This window comes from Ursus americanus, chromosome 30 (assembly GCF_024610735.1).
Source record: "Ursus americanus isolate L20-20 chromosome 30, mUrsAme1.1.p, whole genome shotgun sequence".
Classification (NCBI taxonomy): Eukaryota; Metazoa; Chordata; class Mammalia; order Carnivora; family Ursidae; genus Ursus; species Ursus americanus.
In genome coordinates this window covers 10,308,894-10,330,487 of record NC_142156.1, presented here as the reverse complement: position 1 = coordinate 10,330,487, position 21,594 = coordinate 10,308,894, and the positions used below count along the sequence as shown (strand labels likewise).

At 42.7% G+C, this 21,594-nt stretch overlaps 1 protein-coding gene across 9 annotated transcripts in view; it reads right to left on the bottom strand.

Annotated features, from left to right (window-relative positions):
* The window catches only part of CIT (citron rho-interacting serine/threonine kinase), a 157,844-nt gene that overhangs the window by 22,675 nt on the left and 113,575 nt on the right, over positions 1 to 21,594 (bottom strand). For 4 of the 9 annotated variants that reach the window (XM_045791588.2, XM_087857288.1, XM_045791586.2 and 1 more), the window contains 8 exons: positions 18,105 to 18,302; positions 17,407 to 17,627; positions 14,806 to 14,941; positions 12,456 to 12,560; positions 5,617 to 5,757; positions 5,076 to 5,183; positions 3,319 to 3,481; positions 2,876 to 3,040 (listed from right to left, as the gene is read on the bottom strand). In XM_045791588.2, coding sequence (XP_045647544.2) covers positions 2,876 to 3,040; positions 3,319 to 3,481; positions 5,076 to 5,183; positions 5,617 to 5,757; positions 12,456 to 12,560; positions 14,806 to 14,941; positions 17,407 to 17,627; positions 18,105 to 18,302 — 1,237 coding nt within the window. The remainder of the gene's footprint in view (positions 1 to 2,875; positions 3,041 to 3,318; positions 3,482 to 5,075; positions 5,184 to 5,616; positions 5,758 to 12,455; positions 12,561 to 14,805; positions 14,942 to 17,406; positions 17,628 to 18,104; positions 18,303 to 21,594) is intronic. The other 5 variants (XM_087857286.1, XM_087857289.1, XM_087857290.1 and 2 more) reach the window with 3 other exon arrangements.

Sequence of the window (21,594 nt, the reverse complement as noted above, 5' to 3'; positions counted from 1 at the left end):
GACATCTCTCCAAAGAAGTTAAATAGATGACCAAGAAGCACATGAAAAGATGATCAACGTCATTAGTCATTAGAAAAACACAAATCAAAAGCACAATGAGATTCCACTTCACACCCACTCAGATGTCTAGAGTCAAAAATGCAGGAAACAATGTTTCTGAGGATGTGGAGAAATTAGAACCCTCCTCATACACTGCTGGTGGGAATGTCAAACGGTGCAGCCACTCTGGAAGACAGTTTGGCAGTCCCTCGAAAAGTTAAATTTAGGATCACCCAGCAATGGTATGACCCAGAGATTCCATTCCTAGGTATATCCCCAAGAGAACTGGAAACATATGTAGCCACAACATACAACATTCTCAGCAACATTATATAATGGCCCCAAAGTGGAAACAACCCAAATGACTATCAGTGGATTAAGAAACAAGACGTGCTATCCATACACCAGAATATTACTCAACCCGAAAAAATGACAAATAAATGCTATAACATGGGTGAATCTCAGAAGCATTATGCTCTATGAAAGAAGCCAGACACAAAAAATATGGTATGATTTCACTTACATGAAATGTCCAGAGTAGCAAATCTATTGGGCCTAGTGGCTGCCAGAGGTTGGGCAGAGGGGAGAATGGGGAGTGTCCGCTAATGGGTAGAGTGCTTTTGGGGGAGGAAAGGTTGAGACCAAAAATGTCCCAAAATTACAATGCAATGGTTGTACAACCCTGCGCACTTGACAAAAAACATCATACACTTCAAACGTGTGAATTGTATGGTATGTGAATTTATCTCAATAAAGCTGTTAAAAAACCATTAGAGCAGATTAGTTACAGAGTATGAAAGTATTTTAACACTAACAGATGCATCTAGATTTATATGAATCAACTTCAAATCTCCATTATCCAGTTATTAGGAATTGAGTATTTTTAAAGGACATGTTACCGGCAGAAGACAGGCTATATGATAATAAAGATGATTGTGGGCCTAAGGAAACCTATGCTGTAAATGTCTATAAATATTTTAATCATGAAAGTTTTTTTTTCCAGATGAAAGCCTGTATCTAAGAGAATTCAGAATTCAGTTTAAAAACCAGTTCTGTATTACAGAATTTCTAGTTATTAGATATATAAACTGACTGAAGAATTCTCTCTTCATGTCCTGTTCTTTCATGAATAACCTCTTTTGGATAAAAACTCAATGTTTAAGCCTTAAAAATCAAATTCTTACATTTATATTCCAGTCCTTACATTTATATTCCAATTCCATTTAATAGGCCCCCCTCTCCATAGTGACCTAATTAAAGACAGCTTTAAACAGCAAAGCTCAGGATCCAAATTTCTGAATCCAAACTGGGTTCTCCACAGAACACAGGCTCCCACCCTTAACCAGAAAGCCATAAGGAATAAATGATGTGAGCACACTCTGACCTGGTGAATACGCAGAACATGGGAAGGAGGGGCCTGGGGTCTGAGGAACCTCACAGGCCGTGCTCGTGGAGCCCGGTCAACGGACACTATGGTCAGAAAGGATTTTGGTGTGTTACCATCACCATCGTGATGACTATAAGAGTAAAGCTCTTTGATTCAAAGTGTTATGGAAACAGAGGAAACAAGAGGGCATCGTCGCCGGAGAAAAACCATTCCTGGAGAAAAACCATTCCTGAAGAAAAACCACCGCCACACCAAAACGCCATCCAGATTTGCCACTAAAATTGGTTACATTGTGATACCATGACGTTAACCCACTGCTCTCATGATCCCCTGAGACCTTCCAAACCACCTTCCTTTAAAAAAAAAAAAAAAAAGAAAGAAAGGCAGGCTGCCACAGGCAGCGTCTCATTGGATGCATCTGGAGTCTTGGAAGCTTGACCACATGACGTTTTCCTACAAATGGACCTTGAGAGCTTGTTTGAAGGTTCTAGCAGGGGAGCTCAGCTACTCATACACCCTTGACCGAAGAACAGTCCTCCTCTATCAGGGAAGGCTGTCACCTTTGACTGAGCATGCAGCTTTGGGGCAGGGGTGCAGGGTGCATGCACATGGAGCGGTGAGGGAGGAAGGGGGCACCTGCCTAGCCAGCCAGATCAGTCGAATCAACCCTGGCAATCAACGGGGTGACAGATGTCGCAGCCAGATCGCCCTCACAACTTAGCCTTTTTTTTTTTTTTTTAAGTCCTTTTCTTCTCTAGGCGAACTTTTAAGTTCTAGAGTATTTTTAAGACCACAAAGAAAACTTCTTACACTGTTGGTAAGAATATAAACTGGACCAAACTACCAACACTCAAAATGCAAATAATCTTGAATGCAGTGAGTCATTTCCCGAGAACTAATCCTACGGCTGTAGCACCCGCAGAGGTGCAGAATTTCGCTATAGGGCACTCCTGGTAAGGAGAGACTGGAAACAACCTAAATGCCCATCAACAGGGGTCTGGTTTTAATACGTGAACCCTGTACCCACACCAGTGAATACCACGCAGCCCTCTCAGAGGACAAGGTTGATGCATATGTATTAATAAACACTCTAATATTTGAAGTAAAAGAAAGGTGTTTTGCAAGGTACAGCATAGTATGCTATGATATTTATAATAGAAAAAAAGGACTGAGGAAAATATGCCTATTTCTCATACTCTTTAAATATAATTATTCAAGACACATGAATAGCACAACATGTGCTTACATGCATGAACTATTGCTGGAAGAATACAAAGGTTGTCTCTAGCTCAGGGAACTGGCACTGGGACAGGGGAGAAGACGGACTTCTTACCCTTTAGCATTATTACTCTTAGTATTATTACTTGTCACTTTTACCATATGTCTGCATTTTTTTAGTCGATTAAAAATGATTTTCAACAGAACTCCAGTGGCTCCTTGAGCACGTACCCTCTGGAGTTGATGACTCCTTTCTGCGGCTGGATGGCGGGGCGAGCAGGCTCATGGCACTGGGCTGGTGCTCAGGTGACCGCACGATGGCGGACATGGCGATCTGCTGCCTCGCGGTGGCTGGCGTAGATGGGTGCGGATGGTCTGTGGCCTTCCGGTGGGCAGCTGGAGAGAGACCAGTCCGATGCCTTTCGGTTAGCTGGGTCACCAAGAGGCCAAAACCAAGCGGACTGCCCCTGGGCTGTCTTTCGAGGACCCAAGACCAAAAGAACATGCATTGTGCCGAATGGGCCATGCCAAGGATGCTGTGAATTTTTCAGACTTGGGACGTCTGGACTGAGAGCTTCTGAGCCATAAAGACTGAAGATGAACTAGTACGACCAATCTGCTTGAGATGGGTCCTCTGCCTTTTTCCACAGACTAGGCATAGGGAGTGCCCCTACCTTCCTCCCGGGCAGACCGGAGCTCGATGCGGGTCTTCTGAAGGGCTTCCTCTAGCTCTGCACAGCGAGCTTTCTCCTTCTCCAGAGCCACTTTCAGCTCATTGTACTGCAGAGGAACCTGTGTGGGCAAAGCAGGGTCCTCTTTCCGTCGACTAAATAAACCCTAGCAATGGAAACAGAGATATCTCCTAACTCCTGGAAACTGGCACTTGAAACTAGCTAAAGGAAGTCTGACTCAAGAGGAGCAAACCACGAAAGCCAGGAGCATACTCACTGTAAGCGGATTTAGTAAAAATGGCATGTGAAGGGGAAAAGGGGGAGACTGAGCCACAGCCCATTCCAGCCGGCTGGAAAAAAATAGGGTTTCGAAAATTTTCAACAAGAGGGTTCAAGATGCTTGAACTGCCACCACCTCTTCCTTTAGCATTCCCAAGAAGGAGAGCCATTTCCTGAGTCTTTACCCTCAAAAAATGGAAGTGGAGGATGGAGTCAGGAGAGATGGTTCGGAAATCATTCTTGCTTTGCGTTTGTCTCACGACACTTAGTTACAAGACATAGAGATGAGTGTTTAAAAAAAAAATGGAGACCAAAAACTTGACTGCTAAAATGACATCAAAACAAGGGGCTTACTCAAAAAAAAAAAAAAAAAAAAAAAGCAAATGGAAACACGTACTGGACATGGAGGGGAAAAAAAGGAAAACACAGGGAATAATGGGACTGAAAAAAAAAATTAACAACCAAAACTCAATGGAAACACCCTAACTACAGCACATGACACAATCAGAAAACAATCCGCTGCTAAAATAAAAGAAGATTCAGTATCATAAGCAGCACGAGCACACAGAGTCACACAGTAGGCCGCAACACCCCTCCCCTGAGCCGTTCCAGGAGCAGGCTGCTGCTGAAGCTGCCCCCGCCCCCTTACAGTCCCAACCGCGCTGGGAACACGGCACCAGCAGCCCCCTCCAGCCCCCTCTCACGTATTCCAAATCACAGGGGGGCTGCCGCTGCTCCTCCAGGATAGGAATGCTTTTGGAAGCAAACTGCAAGCTCCTTAGAGACCTCTTAGAACTGAGAACACCCGGCCAAACCTCCCAGGAGGGCCTCGGTGGCTTAGGGAAGCGTGTTTTGGGTGTAGGAAAAATCTTCCCAGGTGCATCTACATAGAAACCTGTCCACAGTTGTTTTTTGTTTTTTTCTTTTTGGTCATAGTTTTTCATGTGTTTGTCTATCATAATTTTAAAGGGATGGAGCAGCACTCAGGGGAGGGCCTAGCTATCCAGTCAGGCACGTGAGGCAAGTCACCTCAACTCCCTGGCTCCCGGGCTCCTCACAGGCCTCTGCCAATCCAAAGGACTGGGCTGGGTAATTTCGGGTCTTTTCCAGAGTCCTGTGCCTATGGGCTGCTAATCCCTCTGGAGTCTTGTACAATGACCTCCCTATAAACCTTTCTCTCTGCTGTCACCCCCACCCCAGCTGCTTAGGAAATGAAAAAAAAAAAAATCCTTCCCTTATCAGCGACAGGCACTATCATTATAAAGGTCATGAACACAAAGTAGTGTGTTACAGACTTGATTAATGACATCCCTTTGTAAGGACTGTTCTGACTATCTCAAAACCTATTTTCAACCCAATATAAAACGAGAAAATGCGTGTTTTGTTTTCTTTGATGTTTCTATAATTATCTATCACAACAGTATTTAAAGAATCATAATGACTGAGCAAAACCTCCCCACTTTTCAAACACTAGGACCCACCTTTTTCTTCTTAGCAGGCTGGTCCATTTTGGCTTGCAGAAAGTCAATGAGTTTGGTTTGTTGAGAAATAGTACCTTCCATTTTCACCTTTTCATGAGAATAGAGAACCTAAAAATTCATAGAAACAAAATTAAGCTTGGTCCTCAAAAGAAGGATGCTTTTAAATTTGGTACTTAGAAAAATAAAAAGATTAAATCGTGAGGATACTAGCATGTGAAAATTCAACACGGACCACACTGGGCCAATATTTACTTACTCAGTCCTTTTCTTATAGCCAAAACCAAAACTAAAAAAGGACCATGCATGGATAAGTATATGGAAAAGAAAAAAGCCAGGGGTTAATATTAGAATCTCCGAGCTGATCATTACAGGTATTTTCCAACTTCTCTGAAGGTTTGGAAATTTTCACAATGAAATATTGGGGGAAACGCACAATACTACACAATATAAAGAGAGTGACCGTTTCACTAGATGGCTTTTAGCCATGATGCTTTGCGTCTGCAGACAATTTTTTAAGTAAATTCCCTTTGCTGGTTCTCACCTGAATGTTTTCTAGCTGGTATTCCAGATCACTCCTTTCGGTCTTCAGCAGATCAGCCCGGTCCAGAGCTTCCTGCAGCCCTTGAGTCAAACGGAAGATGTGATTCTTCTGTAGGTCCATCTGCTGCTGTAATTTGGCTTGCTGGTGGGGAGAGAGGCCAGACAGAGTCTTGATACCGCAGACTATACAACTCGTGCCCCCCCGCTGTTCTTGTTACCAAACTAATAGCAGGCATGGCACCAAATTTCAGCTTCTGAAATCATCTTGTTTCAGAATTACTGATTGTCTTCTGTCCCAGATGGATGCATGGCACAGTTAAAAAGAATCTGCCCAGAAATCTCTGTTGGCCAGCAAGTCACAGGATCCCCACTGTAAGAGGAAGGCCAGGCTGGTGTGTCTGCCTTTCCGGTCAGTTACAATTAAGGACATTTGGCCCACCTGAGTTGACATCGAAGATGCTGTGAATTACTGCTGTGACAGCTATGCTCCAATCTGTCCTGAGCTTTGCTTTTAAGGTCTCAGGTACTATTGTGAGAAATCACTTTCTTCAGGCAGTGTGGATGCACAAAGGGGAATCACATCACCTCTAACTTAAGGAGCGCCTTGTCAGGGTGAGGGACCCCTCAACCAGGACACAGCCACAATCATAGGAGATACTTCTGTAGTGTGGGGAGGAAGAGGAAGAGCCCGGACTCAGCACAAGTGTCAGTAAAATGCAGGGGGGAATATCACTTTAGTGTTTTGGAAATAGTTTTGTGCTGGAAATCTCTCTCCAATTTTTACAATGGAAGTCAACCAGAAAATAAGGCAGGTAATAAAGATGTTGGTTTTATGGCTTTCTTTCCTAAAATGCTTCTGTTTCTAAAAAAGCAGGAGAGAGCAGCTACCCTGATGAGACCGCCTGATGTCATCCGACCCCTGGGTGACAATCTAACCACCCCCGAGGTGGCCCTAATACCCCCTCCCGTGGTGGCCCAGACGCTCTGCACATTCAAGGACAGAGCTCCTAAAGAGCAGTAAACATCACCATGGGCATTTTCCAACAGGCAACAGCAAATCTCCGCGCTCTCAGCCCCAGAAGGCCGAGAGCCAGCAACAACTTCAGACCTTGCTGACCCTCTTCATCCCATTTTGCTTCCCTCCACCTATGTTTTGTTTCTCTTTCCATTTCTACTCCTCTACGGCCCTTCGTCTTGAGGGGAAGTGGATTCCTTGAGGCATCACGGTGTGCTGGAACGAATGTGGGCTTTGGAAGACTACAGACCCTGGCATAAATGAGGACTCTAACACGTATAGGACCATAGGGGCAGCTCATATTGCCTCTAGAAGCCTCAGTGTTTTCATCTGAAAGTGGGTATAATGTCTCCCCTGACTGGGTGATATACTGAGTGCCATGCCAAGTGCCCAGCGTACCACAGTTGCTCAAGGAATTTTAGCAGTCTCTCTCTCCCCCCTTCCCTCTATCCAGTTCAGGCTCCCCTCTCCCTACCCCATCAGTCTTCCCCATGTCAACCTCCTCCACCAGCCTCCCCCCATCAGTCCTCCATAAAGCAAGAGATACTGTCAGCTACCAGAGATCACCTAGCCTATCTGCCAACCTGGAATTTCTCAATCAAACCACAGAAACCCCTAAAACATGGCGGGGAAGGGGAGCAGAAAAAACAGCTAAGATTACCTCTTAAAGGGAGCTATCAGTCCCCTACGGCGCAAGTGATTTCCGCAAATTACCCTCTTTAGTTTCTTCCCACTATTTTAGGACAACATTAATTACTAGGCAGGAAGCAGAGAAACAGGAGCTGGGGACAAGAATTGGGTTGGTGACAGCCGGGCCCAAAATATTTCTCTAGAACAAATGCATCAACTGTCCGTTAGCTTTCCAAGAAACAGGCTGATTATTTACTACAATAAAAAAACAAGTAAGAGTGGCAGGTTGCTGCTCGGTGGAATGTTTTTCAAAACCATTTACCTGCCTCCCAGCGAGGCAAATGGGGGCTATTCACGGGTCAGTGTCGGACTGAAAGGAGAGCATTAGCTCTGTGCTTTCATCTGTCCAACAGTTTCACAAGGGTGACAGGAGACTGGCAGGGCGCACGAAGGAGCTGGATCACAGAGCCGGAGCACCAAACAACCCTGATGGCAGAAAGGATGGAGCAAAACCAGCCAGAGAAAGTTCAAACGGACCGTATTTTTAAAAACACTGACTGATAGTGGCGCCTGGGTGGCTCAGTCGGTGAAGTGTCTGCCTTCGGCTCAGGTCATGATCCCTGGGTCCTGGGATGGAGCCCCTCCTATGTCTGGGATCCCTGCTCAGCGTGGAGTCTGCTTCTCCCTCTGCCTCTGCCCCTCCCCGCCCTGCCCTGCCGGTGTTCTTTCTCAAATAATCTTAAAAAAAAAACCAACAACACTGACTGATAAACACAGAATATAAAGATATCAAAAAACAAAACAAAAACCCTTATGGAAGGGTTGGTGTCGATGTAACAGGTCAGTGGGTGTCAGTGGTGCGATAAATGTACCCAAAGAGCCCAAGCTAATTGGCAGAGGCTCACAGAATGGAGCTGGAGATATCCCACCATACTCCATGTTGTTCAGACCATGCGGACTTCTAGAAGCTCTCTTTGGAAAGATAAATCTACCAGAAAAGAACATTTCAAACTTGGAGGGACTTGAAATCTTTCTCTTAGGAAAGAGAAGGCGGTCTGGAGTGGGAGAGCGACTTAGATATCCTAATAGACTGTCATAGAGATAATAGAAGTAGTTTTCTCATAGAACTGTCACGAGGGTTGTAGGAGCCAATTCTTGGAAAGTACTCAGAAGGGCACCTGGCACATAGCAATTGCTAATGAAACATTAGCTTTTAAATTATTAATCAAGTAATTTGATCACTGATCAGCATTAATCTCCTTTTTTGGTTGGAAATAATCAGACTGCTCTATTTTCAAATGTTTCAATGAAATAGAACCAATGGTTAGAAGTTAGAGGCCTTAATTCAAAATAAGACATGACTTTCTGAGAATGAAAGTTGCTAGAAAAAAATGGGTTGGAATGTCCACAGGCACTGTGCACTCAAGCCTCCGTTCAACCAGGCCCACTGGTGGGTAATGTTGGGGAAGAGATTCTCTGCCTTAGACAGGAGGTTAATTTGACCAGAATTAGCAAATGAACTTTCATCTTTGGCATTACTTCCAATGGACTGATAGTGGCTGTCAAGTGCCATGTCAAAAAACCTTCCAAAGCCATTTCCGGCCCAAGAGCAAAGATTTGGGAGAGACAGCCATTAGCAAATTCTGCCAGGGGCAGGGATGAAGGGAACAATGGAAGAAGGGCTGGGAATTTGGACTCCATGGCAGAAAAAACTCTTCCCAACCCTGAGGCTGTGATTCTGGCCCCATTTATAAATCTCTGTACCTAATGAAGAGGACACTTGGGTTAACTTTAGAAAGAAGACAAATGAGCAAATACAAAAAAAGAGACAAACCAAGAAACAGACTCTTTTAGCTATGGAGAACAAATTACCAGAGGGGATGTGGGTGGGGGAATGGGAGAAATAGGGGATGGGGATTAAAGAGCACACTTATCACGATAAACACACACACACACATTGTATCTTGATTTTAAATGTTATAATCAGATGCTCTGGTAATGGAATAAGGATAGACATGTAGATGGCTTTGTGACAAAGGTATCAAGAAAATTTAATAAGGAAGAGTCTTTTGAACACATGGTACTGGAGTAACAGGACAGTTCTACAGAAAACAGTGAACCTCTCCTCTCATATCATACATAAAAATTAACTCAAAATACATCCTAGACCTACATATGAAAGCTAAAACTATAAAACTTCTAGTAGTACAGAGAGAAGAAAGTATTCAACTTTAGGATCAGCATAGATTTCTTAAATAGAACACAGAAAACACAAACCGTTTTTAAAAACTGATAAATTTGACTTCATAAAAAGAACATTTGCTCTTTGAAAGATACTGTTTTATTTTTTTTTTATTTTAAGATTTTATTTATTTATTTGACAGAGAGAGAGGCAGCGAGAGAGGGAACACAAGAGGGGGAGTGGGAGAGGGAGAAGCAGGCTTCCCGCTGAGCAGGGAGCCCGATGAGGGGCTTGATCCCAGAACGCTGGGATCATGACCTGAACCAAAGGCAGACACTTAACTACTGAGCCACCCAGGCGCCCCTGAAAGATACTGTTTTAAAAGACAAGGCAAGCTACAGAATGGGGGAAAGATTCACCATCCATACATCTGGCAAAGAGTTAGTACCAAGAAATCTTTAACAACTTTACTTAGAAGTAACTATCCAAAAGATTTGAACTTACACTTCCCAAAAGAAGACACATGAATGACAAATACATGAAAAGATGCTCATCATCTTTCATTATTGAAGAAAGGCAAATTAAAACCACAATGTGATATTGTAATATACACACTAGAAAGGCTAAACAACACTAAGCATTATGGGGTTGGAACTGCTGTTGGGTGTGCAAAATGGAACCACTTTGTTATCAACATACACATGTGACCCAGCAATGCTCCTCCTAAAGGAATGAAAACATATCCACACAAAGATCTGCACACAAGTTTTCATAGCAGATTTATTTATAATAACTAAAAACTGAAAACTATTCAAAGGTTCATCAACAGGTGAGTGGATAAATTATGGTATACCCATACAATGAATTACTGCTTAGCAATAAAAAGCAATGAACTGCTAGTACATTCATCAGCATGGGTAAGTCACAAAAGCATGCTCAACTAAACTAAAGAATCGAGGGGCACCTGGGTGGCTCAGTCAGTTACGCGTCTGACTCTTGGTTTCGACTCAGGTCATTATCTCAGGGTCATGAGATGGAGCCCCGAGTTGGGCTCTGTGCTCAACGGAAGTCGGCTTGAGATTCTCTCTCTCCCTCTCCCCTTGCCCCTCCCCACACTCATACACACTCTCTCTAAAATAAAATAATCTTTAAAAAAATTTTTTTAAAAAGGTCCAGATACAAAGAGTATATATAGTATGACTCCTCTTCTAGGAAATTCTAGAAAAGAAAAACTATCAGTAGTGACAAAGAGCAGATCAGTGTGTACCCGGGGCCAGGGTCAGAAGGTATCGACTAGAAGGGCCATAGGGAACTTTTTTGGATGATGAAAATGTTTTATATTTTCATTGTGGTGATGATTAGTCAGGTGTTTACATTTTAAAAAATGATTCAAAAAAAAAAGAGGACACTCAGGTTAAGCCCTTGGTCACATGCCTATAAAGTGCACACCACGACCAAGGGTTCTAGCCACATCCTGGACAATAAATATCATTCTTTGTTTCATAATGGTTTCAACTGTCAGTGAAATATGCCTCAAACTCAGTGTCAGCCAGATGTCTGTGCTCAAAAATCTATCTCTGTGAGGTACAGACTGGGAAGCTGGAAATGTTCTCATGTCGCGTAGAAGTGAGAAAGAGGGGACTGAATCGGGATCCCAGCATGCTATTCCAAGCCTTGTCACTGACTCACCATGTAACCTTGGACCAAAGTATTGAGCTGTCAGAGCCAATTCTCTTTCCTCAGAAGGAAAATAGGACAGGCAAGATCATTGATTATTTCTGTTCTGTTTCCAACATGTGCCTAAAATGGGGACATTGCCTATTCGTTCCAGATAAAAGACCACCATTCTCTACTTGACCACCAGGTAGATTTTTAAATTTTTATGACGGCGTTCTTAACACTGCCTTTGACGAACTTCCCACCCATGTGTGTATATAATTAGTTTTATTGTAAAAATCTTTATTGTGATACAATATACATAAAATTTACCATTTTAACCATTTTTAAGTGGACAGTTCATTGGCACCAAGGACATGCACAGTGTTATGCAACCATCACTGCCATCCATCTCCAGAACTCTCACAAACTCCCACCCATTTTTTTTAAAGTCTCATTCTGTAAAATATTTCACACTCACCTGCAAAATTTTCACCACACTTTTCAAAGTTCATAGCTTAGCAATATTATTTCTATCAGCAGAGTCCCTTGGGAGATATCCTATAATAAAACCTTACTAACGAGAATAGGTAGTCTGGTTAATTGAACTACGAGGCTCACTATGGGTTAAACAGAACACTCTTGGAGTCCTATTTCTCCTTAAGTATCTTTACAAAGTATATTTGTCCTGGTTGGTCAATTCTAGTGAACAGAACAGAGTCATTAGTGACTCAACATACAGGGAGAGCTTTGGTTGGGAGTGGGAAGTAGTCATCAACTTAAAGAGAGATTTTTCAGAATTCCATTAAAAGGCCCGAGAAATAATCTAAGGGATGGGTTCAGGAGATCAGTTTGAGCTTTCCATTCTATGTCTCAAAGGCAGGGTGTAATTTTTTTTAATTGAATTAAATGAATGATTAAAAGTCTTCAAGAAATTTAGTACTCAGCATAAATCTGATCAAGTTCCTGCCCTGTGCATGAAGCGAATTTGCACAGATGTTTATCAGCCTGAAAACTTGATACACTTTAGATATTAACTCTAAAAGAACAGTTTAATTCAATATTCAGTCACCCGTATATTTAATAAACTTCCATTTGGCACATACGCATCTGAGCTCAACATTTTTTTAAGCACCACGTGGGGGGATACAAGTGACAAAGACCCCCTGGCCATCGTGACGCATTCTCTGAATGTATTAAATACCTTCAAAAAAGGTACTACGTGACCACCTTACTCTTCCTTGAAAATTCGAACTGCAAAATTTGAACATCTGATCTGGATCTGACCACCTAAACGCAACAAATTTTCACCTTCAGAATTCCAGCTGGCTCTATTTCTCTCCTGTTTTACACTCACCTCTTCCAGAAGCCTCTGTTTGAGCTCCCGTTCAGTCTCCAGTTTCTGCTGTAAACTGCGGGCGTTCATTTCAAGCATGGCATGTTTCTTCTCCAGGTCATTGAGCTGGGCATTTGGAAAAATTGGCCATAATATCATATTTAGGAATACTAGATGCTAATGACTTTTGCAAATACCCACAAACCTTCACACATAAAGAATCAAGTTCTGAAGATCAGAATATAAATATTGTTTTCTAGGGACACCTGGGTGGCTCAGTCTGTTGAGCACCTGCCTTCAGCTCAGGTCATTATCTCAGGGTCCTGGGATCGGGCCCCACGATGAGCAAGGAGTCTGCTTCTCCCTCTCCCCCTGCCTCTCCTCCCATTCATTCTCGTTCTCACACACATGTGCACTCTCTAATAAATAAAATCTTTCAAAAAATAAATAAATGAATAAATAAATATTTTTATCACAAAGGTCCATGTCACAGATAAGCCTTATATGGGGATAGGATTATTTCTAAGGCATGGGTCACATAAAGAGCTATGACAAGTTCTAAGACAAGGATGATCACTTCGGCTGAATTTAATTAAATAATCAAATGCCGAATGCTTACTATTTGCACAGCATTATATCAGGCTCTTGGGATGAAAGAATGGACAAACTCTCTTAAGAATCTTACATAAAGTCACAAAGGCAGAGAGAAGCCCATAACTAGACATGTACACAAACAAGGACTGCTTTGTCACATAATATTTCTGATAAGAGGGTATGGAGAAGAGCAATTCTTCCTGAATTACCAGTTGTCAAGAAAAGATTGTATCAATGTCTGGAGTCTGGTTTGTTTGTTTTTTTAAAGTGAGCTCCACACTAACATAATATAATAAAAAATCATTTAAAAAAGAAAATAAATAAATAAAGTGAGCTCCACACCTAGCTTGGAGCCCAACGTGGGGCTTGAACTCACAACTCTGAGATCAAGACGAGCTGAGATCAAGAGCTGGACACTTAACCAACTGAGCCCCCCAGGAGCCCTAATGTCTGAAGCCTTAAAAGATGAGCAGAACTTTGCTATAGAATACTCTAAGAAAGAACAATCGAATAGAAAAAATATTCAAGTTCAACACAAAAGGATTCATTTACCTCTAAATAATTAATATACCTAGTTTCCTCATGGGTTAAAAAAAAAATTGTGAGCCAGTATCAAGGAACTCCAGAGTGTTCCTGAGCAGCAAGCTCCAGCCTTGAATCCAATAATTTTATTTCCATGAAATTTTATTTCTGTAAGAAAATAATCATGGATGTCCCTAAAGATTTATAACATTATGGTAAAAATTGAAAGAAGCTCAAAGTTCCAGCACCAAGTAGAATGATTAAATGATTCAGTAGGTACCTCTGTTTTGTTGAGGGGTTTTTTTGGACCTACATATTCAAAAAACATTCAGTAACTAAGGAAAAGCCCCTCGGTCTCTGTTGGGATTTTTTTTAAGATGTAAATTTATTTACATAGCAAGAATCTAAATTTATTCTAATGGAGCAGTGCTGGATTGTAAGTCATCTTTTCCTTTACTTTTCTATGGTTTCTAGATCTGCCACAATAACCCCAAAGAATCACTTTTATAATCATGAAATAACAAAGTTATACAAAATACGAAATTCAGAGTCTTGCTTTATTTTATGTATTTGTGTGTGCGTGAAAAAGTGCGTGTGTGTGAGCCTAGGTATATATACATAAAATTGCTTTGATCTTCATTCTTATTATCTGGAACACTGGGGCATCTATTCGAAATCTCTTTCAAGACTTAGATAAACCTCCAGAATAATGGGACATCACTCTGCAGACATAATGTGGTGTGCTACATGGACAGGACATGCGTATTTCCAATGTAAAACACTGAGAACTCTCGTGGCCATCAGACCCTCTTGTGCCCCCGGCTTTGGAACAGAGAGACGCCGAGCTGCCTACTATTGCAGCAATGGAAAGAGCATTAGTCCTTGCCACTGAGTAGTTTCCAAGAATGCTCGACATTAAATCCAGCAACTAACCCAGAGGTTAAATCTAGAAATCAGGGGCCAGAAAATGAGAGAGCTGTGTAGCCAGATCAGAATCCAGACGTCAGGGGCACAGACAGGCAGATGTTAAGAAGTCACCGACGGACTGTGACACACCAGTCCCCAGCATGCCTCCCACGCTCTCGCCAACCAAGGGTGTCCGTGTGGAGCCTAACTCTGCGACTTGATGGGACTGAGTAAATGTGTGTTTGTGAAATATGCTGACCAAGGATTGCACCTGAGTATGGGTCGAGTGTGCCTTCTAAAAGAGGGAGATGAAGATGTCCTCCTAAAAGCAGAAGGGATGGGTGCTGACCTTGTCAGAGAGGCTCTCAGCTTTCAGCTTCTGCTCTTTGAGGGCCTGCTGCAGAGCAAGGATCTCAGCCTTGTGCTCCTTCACCGCCAGCTCCACAACCTGGCGTGACTCAGTGATCCGCTGGTCGGCCCGCGCCCTGCCGGGAAAACACAGGCCCATTTCAGAAGCCCCACCATCACCAATCCAGAGAAAGGAAGTGGGCCCATCTCTAATCCTGATAAGCAACCAAACAGGCTGCAGGCTGGAGAAAGGCCCAACCCTGATTTCCAGTTTCAAATTATGTCTTGCTTTCTGACTGCTTACAGAGCAAAGATCTGACCCACTTAGACCTTGGGTAAAAATACTCTTAATAGGTAAAGTTCCTGTGAGTACTCACTTGGAAAGGCTAAGGGGAAAAGGCAATTTTCCAAAAGCTTCTGGACTGAACAGGATAAAGCAAGACCTTCACAGCCTCCCCTGGGAGTGGAAATGGAATGAGGTCCCCCTGAGGGACCACAGGAGACCCCATCGAGCAAACATTTCCTCTCCTTAAAGTCTACGCAATAAGTTATGTGTTTGGGGGCTCGTTAGGAAACTGAAACTCGAGTCTGATAAATGTATCTATAAATGAGGTTAGAGAATAGAAAAAACTAGAAGCAAACCAGAAAAATCGCTGCCCTTCCCCATTTAGGTCTTGTGTTTTGCTACTTCCATATGTGGGCTTATACAGTCTCCTCTACTGGCCAGCGCTCTCCTCCCCTACCTCCCCTTCCCTGCAAACACAATCTAACTCGGCCTTCAAGGATGAACTCCAAAGGCCATGTCCTCTATAAAACCTTGCTCAATTTCTCCTCTTGCAAGGAAGCTCTCCTTGCTCTGTATCCAAAGCATAAACGTACTCCTCTCCTGGCACACCGCACTCTCTATTTGAGGTGGTAAATATCCGAATGCATAATTCATCTTCTCCATGAGACTTGCCTCTTGAGCACAGGAATTAAGAATTATATTTTACTCATCTCCGTATCCCACGTAACACCAAAATAGAGGGGGGGGGGAAGGAAAAGCCAAGATCTTTCACAACCGTCCCTGAAAGTATACATGAAATGTCTTCCTAAGCACAGCCCATAATTATACCTTCCATGTGGAGTTGTGTGTTTCTTGATGCTGAAGCCAGCTACCGACCCTCAAATTGGTCTCTGAGGGACTCTAGAAACAGCTCAGATAGGAGCTGCACTTGAGGGCAGAAGGGAGGGGGTCTGCGTGAAAGCAACCAGAATATACCGTGAGGACTCAGGGGAAAGAGGAACAGGAGGTCTTAAACCAGCAGCCCATCACATCAGCAAATACCCTGAGTGGGAGGATATCCAAAAAATGAATATTTCTACCAGTTCTCCTCAAATTTAAGGAGTCTCATCTCCTGTCTCCGATCTTTTCTAGTTTAACTGACTTAGCACACATTAAACACCCAACACATCTGGCTGAGTCTACTATTGTCAAGTAAACGTGGGAAATATCAAAATGAGTCTGATGGTGTCCAACTAAATCTTTTGTGAGAGGCATTTCCAGGCATAGTTTATCTCGCTTAAGGAGTTCAGGGTGTCCCAGGAAGGTCAGTTTCAGAGGAAGGTGATATGAGTGAGGTTGGGAAGGACGGCTACGATTCAGTTGTGTACACGCGAAGTCATGAGCAAACTCTAGTGTGCACACTGGAAAACGAGACCCATTCTTCAAGACCATTTATTTCTATCTGCTAATAAACTGTCATAAATACCCATTCTGTTAGAATCAAACACTTGCCTGCCAAGAAGCTGTAAACTGTCATAACCCATCTTCCCATCTGCCATGTCTGCAGTGTGAATGGCGCCCCCTAAGGGTGGGAAGTATACGACCTGCACTATCATGGCCCCAGCAGGAAAGGGATTCTGACTTTGGAAATGAAAGTGGGAAAGCAGAGGAAAGATCCTGCTTGAACTTACTATTTCCTACCACAAAAGAAAAAAACTAAACTATTCTTGTAGAGAAGCTGTTCTCAACGAAGGCTGATGCTGCCCCTCAGGGGACACTGCACAATGTCTGGAGATATTTTTGGTGTCACAGCGTGAGGAAGGGGTTGCTACTGGCATCTAGTGAGTAAAAGCAGGGCTGAGGCTCACATTCTATGATGCACAGGACATCCCCCACAACGAGGGATTATCTAGCCCAAACTGTCAATTGTGCTGAGGTTGAGAAACCCTAGTGTAGATGGGTGACTAGCTTTACAAAGGGCCAAGATTAAAATGGTGATGGTCTTGCTACATGGTCACAGTGATAACAAACGCAAGGTAAGAGTTTCTGCCAAGAAAGCACTATTTGCCCTCCTCTGACTCCCAGGCCTCCGCATGGGGTAAAAGGACACCAGCTGCCAACACAGAATCCAAGTGACACTGACCATGTTTACAACTAGGATAACCGACCCACCCTGGTTTGCCCAAGAGTCTCCCAGCTTTAGCACTGAAGGTCTTGTATGCTAGAAACTTCTCTCAGTCCTGGGCAAGCTGGGACTGTTGGTCACCCTATTCCTAATGCTCAGGTGATCCCACTGAAGACACTTGTCACTGGCTTTCTACAAACAGGAAGTCCCACCTGCTCTGCTTCTCGGTGTCCAACATCCTCTGTAACTCTCGAACCCGACACTCAAACTGGGACTTCTCGTCGCCAAGGACGCTCCTCCACGCCTCCCACTGCCGCTCTTTTTCCAGCAGCTCGTCGTTCAGGGCCTCCAGGTCCATGACCTGTTCTTCCAGCATCGTGCAAGTGGTCTTCAGAGCCTCCATCGTCTGCAAATCAGTACCACTGAGTTGTGCCTTGTATCAAATGAGGATTTCCTGGATGTTACTTTTGTTGGATCAGTGTCAGAAAAGCACAAGTTTCTAACTACAATCTGAAATACAGCATATCTGTTTCTTCTACAGATCCAGGGGACCAGACAAGAATGGATAAAGGGCCATTCCTGCCACCATCTTAAAGTCAGAACCCAAAGCAAGCCAGGGGGAAGAGATTACGCTTAAAAGTCAAGGGGCTCACACTAGTCTCCCAGAACATTTTATTTTTGCTTTTTTTTTTTTAATCAAAATTAAGAGAACACCACACTTTTAAAAGCTACTTCTTCCAAACCCCCAAGCCCTCAAAACATAGATGTGATGATGAAGAAGAGCCCATTTAACGGACAAGCCTCGGTCTTGGGTCCCTTGGAAGAGGTATACCGGGCGCCTGCTCTAAAATCTAACAGGATCACAGTGTTCTCTGACACAGGGATCTCTGACACTGCTTACTGCCCTTACTTGCTTCTGGCTGGTGAGCTGCATCTCCCTCTCCGTAATCTCACGGCGGAGATGGTCCACTTCACTTCGTAGCTGTACTATCTCGTCGCTGGCGCCGGAAGCCTCGTCGAGTTGTTTGGACAAGTAGAAATTTTGGTTGTTGAGCTCAGCGTTGTCCTCGGTCAGCTGGTTCAGCTGCTCCTCCAGGTCTGTGATTACCTAAAAGAGGAAAGGAACCCGGTTGTGCACCAAGCAAGTCCATTTGGAATGAGAAACTGCTTCTAGAGCCATTGATTTTAGAACCTACATGATACTGGCAATCCACGTGCCACTCACGTTTGCTTATCCAACCCCGGCAGCCAAAGCCAAGCTCCCATGCCCAATCACTTAGCACTAACACACCCATGATGGGGTGGAAAAAGAAAAGCCTCTGATTCTTTCTCACTCACGATCCAGCTGGAAGCTATGGCAAAAGGAGATCAATCCAAAGTGACTGCCATATGGAAGGGGCAACTTTAAATGAGATCAAGTCCATGGACAATAATATAATGTGAAAAATGCCAGCCAAGGAAAGGCGTCTAACAGACTGGCATCACCATCAGCTAATTAAACAGAAGGCACCATCCACAGGACGTTAGAACCGGAGATAGTCTTAGAAAGCAAAATAAAGTTCTTATCAAGGAGGACTGACTGCGAAGGACACTAAGAGTTATTTTAATATCTTGGCAATAAATTCAATTTTGTGCAACAAAAGGAAAAAATTTAAGGGAAGCTCAGAAAAATCCTGAAAACATGGTACTATGGCATCATTTTAATGGTTTTCATTATACAGTTAGCTATCAAAAAATGGGAAGGCATGTAGATGAAATTGTCATTTTATTGAGAGAGATTTAATCTGGCTTTGCTAAATTATTTCCCTGCTCAATGGCAGAATGACTTCGATTTCAGTGCATTTAGCTTCACTATTCTCTTTTCCGAGGTTCGGTATCAGCACTTGCAGAGAGCTTTTGTATATAATACTTCCGAAGTTTAAGGGCAATTTTCTAATAATAGTTGGAATGAGGCACACAGGCAGTAAATTAAATTTTATGTAACAAAAAGAAGTAAATTAAAAGGAAATGCCTTGAAGCCCAGGGTTTATTAATTGTTTCCAATTTCCAAACCTAGAGTAGACTTAGTTTATGAAATGCTGCCACTGTTTCCATGACTAATTCCCTATTTTAACCCCCTTTGATTATCAATTTAAAAAAATCTTCCCAGGCACATAGAATTAAAGAACATCAATTAAGCACATTTGTTCAATGTGGCTCAGAAAACAGAGCTTTTCATTCTGTTAACTGAGCTGATAAGCTTTTAATGTAGTAAGTGGTCTAGTAATTTGTATTTTAATGTCAAAAGCCGTGCTAATTCCTAATGTATTGGTTTGAGGTGCACTGTTGGCTACAAGATGGGGAATAAAGATTATCTGGTTGGGTCCTTAGCTAGGACTCCTTCTTTATCAGGGAAAATGGGAAAAAACTGCAAGTTTGTCATTCCTAGGGGGCAGTTATGTCTCAAGGGGAATCCCTGGATCACCCTTTGGGTGACATGGTTAAATCTCCTAAAACCAGAAACAATGAATAAACAATGTCCAGTAGTTCAACTGGTCTCCGTCTTATATTTAGTACAGCCATTCCTTGAGACCATTTTCATCCTGGACTGTAAATGTCTCCATTTAACTGTTGTGCTTCCTTCTAATGTCCCTCCCCGCCCCCCATCAAAAAAACAGAGGCAAGCTGGCCTGAAAGCTATGCTCTCCGATGGAGTCTGGAGCCCCAAATAAAGCCATCTTGAACTTTGCAGGGTTGGGGTCTTCATCTGCAATATGGAGGTAAATGCTATATTTACTACCTCCTGTTCCCATTTTTCTTTATGTTTTGAATTTTCTGGCATACTATTCTACCTTAACGTAGCCTGTGAAATACAAGGGATAAAAATTAATGACCAAGACAATGCTTCATTTTAAAGATTATCATGGTGCCTCTTGTGGAGAAAAGAGGCTACAGAAAAGCTGCTCACATAAGAATATACACGTTGCCAAAATAATTTACTCGCTGCTCAAAGACATACCTAAAGCTTTTGGGTGCTCACTCCTTTTCTGATTTATGGGGAAAAAATTGCAATTTATTATTAGCCCATTTCTGCTAACTCTTCTCCTTTCAAAATAGATTATAAAGTGCTAAAGAAGAAATACTTGAAAAGCTCAATGAAGTGCCAAGATTATGACTCTCACTTCAGTTGAGACGGGCCCACTGGAGTGGGAGGCATCCTTCTATTTCCCTATTGTCATCCAGTTTTCAAGGGGTCTCACATCTCTGATTTCTACTTACAGTTTGTGGCTGTTGGTTCTATATTTTACCCTCTCTATTTTGCCTGTTTGTCAAGAGGAGGCTTATGTGTTTGTGTGAAGCACCCAAACACTCATTAAAGCATCTTAACTCATTCCAACTTCTTATATATTCTTTCTGCCCAAGTCATAATATGTTTAGCTTGTGATTCTATTTTGAGGTGCTGGAGTTGTAGTATTAAGTGTTAGTATCAGACACCCCACACACACCCACACACACATTATTGGGTTTACAGATATTGAACTGACGTGGGACACAGGCAGAAAATTAATAGTCTCTGTGGTTTAAAAAAATTTTTGAAGTATTGTGATGGGCAATCTGTGATTTTGAACCAGGTAATGTGCAAGGAGAATTCTTAGGTGTGTCCGTGGGTGTATTCTCTCCACACCAAGGGCAAATGATCTGTTTACCCTATTATGAGGCTGTTAACCTCAACCCCAAGGATACAGGATAAAAAAGAGAAACTGAAAGGCTGACTCCATCTTAGCAGTGAGAAGAGGAGGGAGACAGCTTCCTAGCGCAAGAGCCAATAGAGCTTTCTTCTATGCTGTTTTTGCAGATAAGAGATCGTGATGCAGTTCCAAGAGGAAATAAGTATATAAAAAATAATCTACTCTCGGTGTCCAAAAAAGAGAGAGAAAGATCACTATTTAGGATTATCTGTTGCTTTTCAAGCAAACCTGACAGTTCTGAGCAAGAACTATTTACCTCTCACACTTGATGGGAAGACCAGGATGGAGAAGGTTACCAGGTAAATGTTCAATAGCACGCTGGGGGTGAAGAAACCAGTCAGATGATGAGCATCGGGCTAAAAAGACACAGGGCTGAAATCCTACTGGAATGTCTGGTTCCTTCTTGAAGGCAGCTATTTGCATATTATTTATTTTTAATCTTATAGCTGACGGATTGATTCATAATTAAAACTGTGTCATATGTTTGCCCACCAACTCCCCTCCAAAACAGACTTAGGTAGGGTTTTAGGTACCAGATTGGATCAAATCCTTTTTTTAAATCTCGTCAAAATATAGAAATGGTCTGAGCTGGAAAATCTTACTGCTCATGAGCTTTTTAGAAGCTTCTAACTGGGAGCTCCTATCAGTTGAGTTATTACAGGAGCTCCCACC